Source organism: Microtus ochrogaster, chromosome 6, assembly GCF_000317375.1.
Source record: "Microtus ochrogaster isolate Prairie Vole_2 chromosome 6, MicOch1.0, whole genome shotgun sequence".
Classification (NCBI taxonomy): domain Eukaryota; kingdom Metazoa; phylum Chordata; class Mammalia; order Rodentia; family Cricetidae; genus Microtus; species Microtus ochrogaster.
This window is the reverse complement of record NC_022013.1, coordinates 78,977,495-78,987,439: the sequence shown is the minus strand read 5'-3', so window position 1 is coordinate 78,987,439 and position 9,945 is coordinate 78,977,495. Positions and strand designations below refer to the sequence as shown.

Here is a 9,945-nt window from a genome sequence, read left to right as displayed (position 1 = left end):
GGCTTTATTTCTGTTTTTTAATGAATTATATTTTCATTTGTTAAAGTTTTCTGATCTATACATGTTTTTAAATTTATTTTTCTGTTTACTATTTTATCTTTTCTATTTTCAGTTTCTATCCCTTTTATTTATTTTTTTGTTTTATTTTCTTGAAGTTGCCACACATATTCTAAAATTGCATTAAACCTGGGGAATTCTTGACTTACTATATGTCAGCAGCTATAAAGGTATTATATAATTTAATCAATTGATAGATGAAGTACAAGAATGAGGAGAGGAAAGCGTCGTTTAATGAGTTAAACCGACAGCTGAGGCTGCATTTGTAGCTATCTACAGAAAATGGAGCTATCGTGTTTACCTTCGTGTTTTGTCTTCCTTGGTCATCAAAGTTGGGACAAATTTCTGATACCCCGACTTTTCTGTGTTTCTTTTTTATTGTGTGCTTTGAGGTTTGTTGGTTTGTTTTGGGGGGGTGCTGTTATTGCTTGCTTTGTTTTTTGTTTTTCTTTCTCTATCTTCAGATTTTATTCTCATGCTTGTGACTTCTCAGTCCCAAGGTGGCCACTGAACCTCAAGCAGAAGGAAGGACAGAGATGCCAATTGGGTGTCCCCGTTTTTATCAGGAAAGCCAAAGCATCCCTGGCATCCAGGCTAAACCCTGCCCTTGTGCCCACTGGCAGGACTGCTGGGAGGACAGGGCTCCATGTGTGGACTCTGTGATGGCAGAGTTGTCTTGTCTCAGTTATTAATACGTCCTCCTGCATGGCTTCAGGTGCATCATTTTGATAACTTTTTAAAGTTTGTACTAGACTCAGAAGGTAGGATGTTTTATTTAAAGTTAGGGCCTTTGATCAACTATGTAAATTTATAATTAAGGAATTAATATTTTTCGTTTGAATGAGAGCTTTGGTTTTTTTTTTAAAAAATGAGGCCTTGGCCGGGCGGTGGTGGCGCTCGCCTTTAATCCCAGCACTCGGGAGGCAAAGGCAGGTGGATCTCTGTGAGTTAGAGACCAGCCTGGTCTACAGAGCTAGTTCCAGGACAGGCTCCAAAACCACAGAGAAACCCTGTCTCGAAAAAAACAAACAAACAAAAACAAAACAAATAAAAATGAGGCCTTTAATTTTTATGTAAAATTGAAGAAAGAGCTGTATTGAGTTTTTACCTGACCCCTGCAGTAATTTTATCTTACACTACCTTTTTCAGAGTTTCTTTTGTAGGAGCATTGTTTAACTTTAATATTCAACACTGAATTCTGGATCTATCTACGTAGTCTTGTCTACTTAAATTGTAAGCAGAGCCAACATGTCTACAGTCCATACAGTTTTATGACCTCCCTCCTGGTCTATGTGTATGATGACAGTGTATGCATGCACCAGAGCATCTAGACTTAATGGAGTGTGGAGTGCTCAATAACCATTATTAAAAGATAGATAAGAGTTAGAAGTGTTTAATTTCTTAGAAAGAAAATGAAAAGTTGCTATATTTTTAAAACAAAGTTTATTAGGATTTTTAAAAAATTTTTTTTCTTTTTCTTTTTTTAATCTTTTTTTTTATTGAGAAAAGGAAAAAAAAAAAAACAAGTTTCCGCCTCCCAGCCCCACCCTCCTCCCCCTCCTCCCACCCTTTTCCCCGTCCTCCCACCCTTCTCCCCCTCCCCCCACCCTTCTCCCCCTCCCCCCACTCCTCTCCCCCTCCCTCTCCAGTCCAAAGATTTTATATTATATGTGAATCCCTTATCCCTCCTTCATCCCAACCATTTATAGCTATGTTTACTCTCCATTGCAGGGTGAGACAGATTATTGAAGCAAAAGTTTTAAAAAATAATTTAAGAGAAGGTGGAGATGTGGTTTCACATCATTGCTGGAAGCGATTCTTCCTGTGGGCCAGGAAAAGCTGGGTACTCAGGTAGTCTCAGAGATGGCAAGCAGGGACTTAACATGGCTCCTTTAGTCTCTAAAACCAATTAGATGTGGAAAAATGCTAACTGAATGTTGACTGGAATTCATCCCCATAACTGAGAAAGTAACAGGGTTCTTATGTTTTACCCACCATACTTGTATGGCCTCTTGACAGGTTACCAATTACAAGGAAATTGGTGACGTACACATGGCATTGGAAATGTCTGGAGAGAGGATCGAGTAACAGACAGTTTGGGTCATTTTTGTCTGTGTGGTTTATAACAGTGAATGGCTTTAATGCTCCTGATCCTATGAGTGAGAGGAAAATGATTTTATTGCTGTGCCTGGTCCGAGGAAAGAAAAAAGTCGTTTAGGATCTTAACAGCTGTGCTGTTGAGCTTTTGCTTTACTTTTTAAAGTTATTTACCATTCTTGTATACTGACAGTGACCACACTCTTGTCCTTGGTAGGAAACTGCATTCAGAGAATGAGAAGAACACCTCCATTGGATGAGCTGCAGCCACCACCTTACCAAGATGACAGCGGTTCACCTCACCTCTCATGCACACCCTCTGAGATCGGGGATGGCAAGTGTGAGATTTCCCGCTGCAGCAACAGCCCACGCTGCTCTTTCAACAAGTGCCCCAGCGAAGGAAGCACAGGGCATGAGGCAGAGAGCTTTCACAATAAAGGCTATGAAGACGATGTCCCTAGCGACAGCACCGCAGTCCTCAGTCCTGAAGTAAGCAGCCGCATCCTGCAGCGTCCAGGGAGCGTGCTCTGGAGATTAAGGGCCTGCTCTTTCTCTCAGCCCCGTAGCTTCTCACTCCACTGTCGAGCCTTCACCTGACACACTCACTGAGGCTGCCGCAGCCTACATATCCCACACTTTCCCATAGCAGAGACGGGAGTAGGCATGGTTGTTGTGTCTTAAATATTTTACATAGAATGTCTGGAACGATTTACCTTTTTGCTTATATTTTGTGCTTTCTATTATCATTTTATTTTGTTTTAATTTGCTATTTTTGTTCTTTTATTAAAATTTTATTCAGTGTTTTATAAGCCTTTCAAATTAATCTTACTGTATTTTTATTTCATAGAGTATGAGAAGAATAAATGTTAGTTAGCTTTACGGGTAAAATTTCACAATTTCCTAAATTTAGTGTGGCTGACTGCTTTTGTTTGTTACTTTTCTGGAGTGAAAAAATGAGAAAATGGTGACAAAATAATTGTAGTTTCGAAGTCTTTTTGTAATCCATAAAGAATTTGTCTCATTCGTTCTTAGGATGAAGACTAAGGTATCCCAAGCCTCACATGCAGCAATTATCTGTAGGAGCTGCTTTCTTTCACAAGTTTTACATTGCAAGGTCCTTCAGCTTTAGCCCCATCAGCATTATCCCTCTGACATGGTCTGTGCTGTCTAAATAATATAGGTAGTTTTTTAATGCACATTGTGATTAAACTATAGACAGAATTTGTTCAGTTTGGGGTTTTCTCCTATAATTTAAAAGTACTATAACTGCTTTCTGGTAGCTTTAGTATTATCATGTAGTATCTGACCTAGAAGGAACTGCTGAATTGGGACTTTTAAGTTTTAATGTGTCATGATTCTACCAGTTCCCTGTGTGCTGTCACATAAACATATTTGAGAACTTTGTGTTTTGTAAACTATATAGGTAGCCACTGACTTAGCAGTGACCCTGGATTATAACGGTGACCACAATAGTATCTATCTGACATCTAGACAGCTTATTCATTGTTCATAGTCACTGCTTCAGGAAGTAAAAACTGCTAACTTCAGAGAAAAGCAGGCAGCTCTGTTCCCCCAGGTCCCTGCATGTGCAGAAAAGGAGTTAGTAGCAGCTACCTTACTCTTTACATTCTTGTTGACTGGGTTGTTGTTTGAGGGTTCTTTGTTATGATAGTGCCATCTGGAAATACTACAAGGCAAACTGTCCCAGAAACCTTAATTACCAAAGTAACATGTTCAAATGCAACCAGATGCTTAAGTGTATGTGTGTATATTTTCCTCCTCTTCAGATGCAAAGCAGACATTAAGCAAATGAAGGTAAAGTAGATCAACACAACTTGCCACAGGATGTCAGAGCAGATAGGTGGCGAGCCCACACCGGCCCGTATGGCCTATGTATCCTTCTCAGTGTCTGCAGGTCTGTTTATCACTCGATAGCAGGGACTAGCACTGAGATTTGAAAAGAGGCACCCACAACTGGCAGCAAGCTCTTGTTTATGGAAGAAATGAAGGGAAAATATACCTGCTTACCCCGGGAACTTGCCAATTAGAGAAGCTTGCTACCTGAGAAGCAGGTTTTTCCCTGTATTTCATAAGTAGAACCTGTGGGTGATAAAAATCCTTGGCTCACAGTCAACATGGCAAGGCATGGACTTTCCATCTCTTGGTGAGCCTCGTATCCACTTGCTCCATCATGCTTTCTTTGTAGTCCATAGATTGCTGGCATATTTTCTAGGTTGCTACCTTAGGAATTCTTTCTGCACATGTCTCTCAAGCTGCTTGCTTATCTGTGCATAACCACTGCTGTGTGTATTTCAGAAGCTGTGTACTTGCTGTGATAACACTATGCAGTTTCTCCCATGCTTGTGCCTTTTATAGCACACAAATACATTCATATAGTACATCAAGTACACATTACATGAGTGTTTAGATGTGGAATGTTTTATAGCACCCCCGAATACATTCATACAGTACATCTAGTAAATGCTACATAAATGTTTAGATGTGGAATATTGGATATCCTAGGCCACTATAAAATTTGTTTTTTTTCAAGTTTATTTTACATCCTTATAATATCTATCCTGCATCAGAGGATCCATGTAACAGGTTCATCAACTAGCTCTATTGAAGACTTTCTGCAAATAATGACGCCCAGCACCCTGATAGGGAAAGATTTTTTCTCTTAGTGCTTGTTTTAGGAATGTGAATAGTAGCTTTGGTATGTAAGATTTCACCTGTATTTCTAAGGATTGTTAGAATGTCAGAAGTAAAACCCAGAAATTTAGGACCTCATAAAGTGTTCATTTTCTGAAAACCCTTCTTACCATGATAATTATTTTTAAAACATTAAGTTGAAATACCAAAGAGACATTGGTAATTGTAGGCAGAGGCTGCTTGTTTGTTTCCTGGCTGCCCAGACCCAAAATAACCACACAGAAACTATATTAATTACACTACTATTTGGCCAATAGCTTAAGCATATTCCTAGCTAGCTCTTACATCTTAATCCATTCCTATTATAATGTGTATTACCACGAGGCTTGTGGTTTACCGTGTAGGTTCCAGGGTCTCTGTCTGCTTTGGTGGCTGCATGGTCTCTCCTTGACTCTGCCTACTATCTCTCTCTACATCTCTGTTCGCATTTTCCGCCTGGCTTTACTTTGTTAAACCATTAGCCAAAAGCAGCTTCTTTATTAACCAATGGCATTAAAACATATTCACAGCATACAGAGGGGAATCCCACATCAGGTAATCTATAATTAACAATTATGAAATGGGTTTGTATTTCTAGCACCCACTTAAAGCTGTACATGGCAACCTGTGTCTACAACCACATTGCTAAGGACAGAGAAAGGAAGCTGACTGAGCTTGCTGACCAGCCAGCTTAGTCACACAGTGACAGTCTCTGGGCTCTGAGGATGGTGGAGCAGGCCTCTGACACCCTCCTTTGGCATCTGTGTGTGAGTGTGTACTGGAGTGCATGTGTCAAACCCAGGCAGCACACACAAATACATGCAGCATGCACATAAGCAATCAATTTAAGGAATGTCTTCTACAGAAGTTCTTCCTGTTTTCCACATGTGATACCAAGGACTTCGTATACTTAAAGTATCAGCGGCTCCTGTCTTTTTGATATTTTCTGCTTAAAGAAGAGTCTTCTATCCCAAGCTAACAGAGGGCTTATAACACAGTGCTAAGCTGACTGAAAAACTCAGGAGCTTGTTTCTCTAACACTCAACCAGATAAGTAAGACTTTGCATAATGGCTTTATTCAGGGCCAGCTTTTTATGTGAACCTACCGTTCCCTAGAGCCCTGTCCTTATTCTTTTGGTTCAAACTGATTCCACACATTATCTGTATGCGTGCTTGTGGAAAGAGAATGAAAAGCAAGCATTTCCATTGCAAGGTTAAGATAGATATTTCTCATAGGAGCTCTGTGTGCCTCCATCTGCCCTAGTTGTGCCGTAAGCACATCCAAGAGAACCTTCTGGGTCGGGCATCATTTGAGCTAATAGGAGAAGGAAGACCTTGGTCAGCATTGTTCTGTGCTACAGTAGCTATGAATACAAGGTCTTATTCAATATTTGAAGGTCAAAGTGTGTGGCTCAAAGGTCAAAAACCTGGTTCCAGCTTTGTCAGTCACTAGATGAGATCTCGCGAGCAGTTAGACAGTCGATGGTAGAATGGTCTCTGTTTCTGACCATACCATAGTAACATGTGCAGATTTAGCCTTTCTCCAGTTTTTGAAATGTGTATTTTCCCATGTCTTTGGCGATTAACGTAGAGAAAAATACAGCTGTTTTTGATTCTGGTTGGAAACTGTGATAAGCATGGCCTGATGTGGAGAGTGACTGTCTGGACGCCAGTGTCCTGAGCCTTGTGCATTTCTAGCAGGTTTCCCATTCTATTGGCTTAAGTTTTACTGGATTATTCTGAGAGTGGAGCCACATCTTTCTGTAGCATAGAACTTTGCTCTTCTTTGCGGGCTCCTCCATCAGGAGCAAAGAAATGGCACTGATATGCACGTTGTCTAGTTTATACAAATATACATCAAAACTATGGTAGTGAATAGTGCACTCAAAAGTTGTATTCTTTGTGTGGTCTTCACCACTTAAATCACCACTGCCTGTGGGTGATGTTGGCCTGTAGCTGAGTGACGCTTGAGCTTTCAACATGGTAGCAATGAAAACTGTTGAATATTGTTCTCTACAAGAACTTGGCATTTATTTACATCTAGATTAAGTATTAGGGTTAAAAACTAAAAACATTTAAATTTGATTTTCTTAGGACATGTCAGCCCAAGGATCCTCCTCACAGCTTCCTAAGCCTTTTGCTCCAGAGCCGGAAGCTAAATACGGCACACTGGATGTGACCTTTGACTATGACTCACAAAGACAGAAGCTTCTGGTGACGGTGACAGCTGTCACAGACATTCCAACGTATAACAGGACAGGTGGCAACTCGTGGCAGGTGCATCTTGTTCTTCTACCTATAAAGAAACAGAGAGCCAAAACCAGCATCCAGAGAGGACCATGCCCTGTCTTCACAGAAACATTCAAATTTAACCACGTTGAATCAGAGATGATCGGAAATTATGCAGTTAGGTTTAGACTGTACGGTGTTCATCGTATGAAGAAAGAAAAGATTGTGGGGGAAAAGATTTTTTATTTAACGAAGTTGAATCTTCAAGGGAAAATGTCGTTACCGGTGATACTGGAGCCTTCCTACAACCCTTCTGTGAGTATCATCCAATGACCCCAATGCAGTTTCTGTGTATGGCACGTAACACAAGCAGCAGGAGACGTCTGTGACCAGCCCACTGCTCCCACACATCTGTCTACGCCCTTCTGTTTGCTGTCAGTTTACCTCATGCTCTTTGTCTGTCCCAAGCTCTCATGCAGGCCTTGGCGTTTGTTCCTGTTGCCTGCACTACATGGTTGATGGTGCATTGTCCAGACTCACTAGAGAAGTTACCCTTTTTTTTTTTTCAGGTAAACTAGATGGCGCAGGAGGAACTGTCTAGCCAAAGAACAAGTCCTTATTATATTTTTCATCCCTTTTGAGAAAAGACTGAAGTATTTCTCAGTGAAAAATTATGAACCCAAACCTTTAAATTTTTTTTTAAATCACACACTATCTCTCTATATATTTTTAGCAAAATTCCCACAAGGCATTCCAGATTACAGGAGAGTAATGACTACATTGTTTATTTAAACCAGGGAGGTGCATTATGTCACATAGTTATTTCTGTATGAGAAAATCTGTGACTTGGGTAAGTGTAAATTATGACTTATATTTATTCCTTTCTGTGTTATTTTGGAGAAGAAGCATTTTATAATGTAAATATGCAGACTTTAGAATAGATTTAACTTTTAAGTTGGAGGTCTGGTGTTTCACAGTTATTTCTATGCTTTGACCATGTGAGCCTAGAGCCTCAGCTCTGGCCCATTGCATCATACCAGGCAGGATCTGAACCTGCCAGCTTCCATACACCATGCAGCCAGGCTGCTTCACCAGGTCCTGCAGGGTCTTTATAAGGAAAAGATGATGGTAGATGTAATATGTCTTGTGGATTTCGGTTTTATTGATAGAATTAACACATCATTTAAAATTTTTAGAATAAGCAATTTTGGGGACATACCTTTTAAGACATTTTTGTTTTTGAGAATTTCATACATGTATACAATAAAATATGATCATATTTTCCCAAATGACCATAATTCCTCCTATGTCTCCCTCAACATATCCCTATCCCAACTGCATGTCTTTTTTATTAACCCACTTAGTCCAGTTAGTGCTGTCCATATGTGTAAGGATGTGGGGCCATCTGCTGGAGTGTGGGGCTTCTACCAACAGCCTGCATATTCAATCTTTTTACTTTCCATTACAGTTGAGTTGTATTCCACTGTGTAAATGCCTTTTAAAATGAGAGTGATTTATAAGAAGAAATGAAGGAATATGCAGACAATCTTTTAGGGGGTATACATTTTTAGAAACATGAAATATTCTGCTATTATTAATCCAGTTTTTAAAATTTTTCACTATCTACTATAGATGAGTAGCAGTTTTCTACAGAAAATAGGTTCTTACACAATAACTGAGTTAAATTAGAAGAGAAAGACTGGTGTCAAAAAATGTGTTTGTATTGCTTTGATGACATCATCTGTTCCCAGTTCTATATTAATTGTATTCTTTGCCATAAACAATAGAACAGTTTTGTCTTTGCTCAGGCTAAATGGCTCCTACATTGTGTGTATTGCTCTGTAGTCATGGATTCTGTAATATTTTTGGCCAGGCAGTTCAGTGAGTTATGGGCCACTCACAAGAAGGAGAAGGTGCTAGGTAAGTAGCTTCTAACACATATTGCTTACATCTACAGAGAGGTGTCTGTCTTCTGCTGTAGAAATTCTCCTTAGGTGCCAGTGTGCCCGTCATTTAGTAGCTGCTTTAAGTGCTCTTTAGCCTTGCTTTGCCCTTCCCATTTTTTCAAAATCTTACAACTCAGCACATGATTTTAGGCTAATTTATAACACTGTTGTGTTGAATGTAAAAACACAGTATTGATATTACTCATGTATTTGATGTATGTTCCATAGAATTAGTGATCTCTTTGCTTAATTTTTAAAATAAGCTGAATGGAGAATTCTTGCTATTGTGGTTTACTTGAGAGAGCTTCTCTTTAATTCTGTAAGACATGTTTATGAGGTACATTTGTGGAAAAAAGATTACTTCCATATTTAGTCATTTGTTCTGGTAACTTTTTAGTGATTATTTATTGTTATTATTGCAATAATACTAACTTTTCACCAAGGAAGTTTTAGTCCACCCAGATTTACAGATTACTTTTAAAATATGTTTAAAGATTTCAGTTTATTTCATAGATAATAACATAATTCACATATAGTATTTAGTTTCATAGATAGTTTTCCAGGAACTTGTTGAGTCAGAACACAAAAATGACTTTTTAAGAACTCTGTGATAGTTTTTGCTACTGAAAAGATTAACACAGCATTGAAATGTGGCTGTAGCTTGCGTGTGCCTCCTTGACCGTACATGTGGGCAATGTGTTGAAAGTTGAAAGATTTGAGTTCCCTCTCAACTAGCTATGTAAGCTTCCTAAAGGAGTTTGAGCATCAAGTTTCTGGTGACTAAAATGAAAGGGTTTAGACCAGTGACCTACATACTGTGTGTCTCTGATATTCTGATTCTGCTAACGCTATGGAAGAAGTTAGGTAAGATCAGAAATGGGATAAACTTTACTACATTTGTGCATTTAATTGTGTGTATTTGTGC

At 39.2% G+C, this 9,945-nt stretch overlaps 1 protein-coding gene across 2 annotated transcripts in view; it reads left to right on the top strand.

Moving 5' to 3' along the window:
- Syt14 (synaptotagmin 14) overlaps window positions 1-9,945 on the top strand; it is a 173,475-nt gene that overhangs the window by 120,353 nt on the left and 43,177 nt on the right. For both annotated transcript variants that reach the window (XM_005348901.3, XM_005348902.3), the window contains exons 5-6: window positions 2,372-2,643; window positions 6,940-7,389. In XM_005348901.3, coding sequence (XP_005348958.1) covers window positions 2,372-2,643; window positions 6,940-7,389 — 722 coding nt within the window. The remainder of the gene's footprint in view (window positions 1-2,371; window positions 2,644-6,939; window positions 7,390-9,945) is intronic.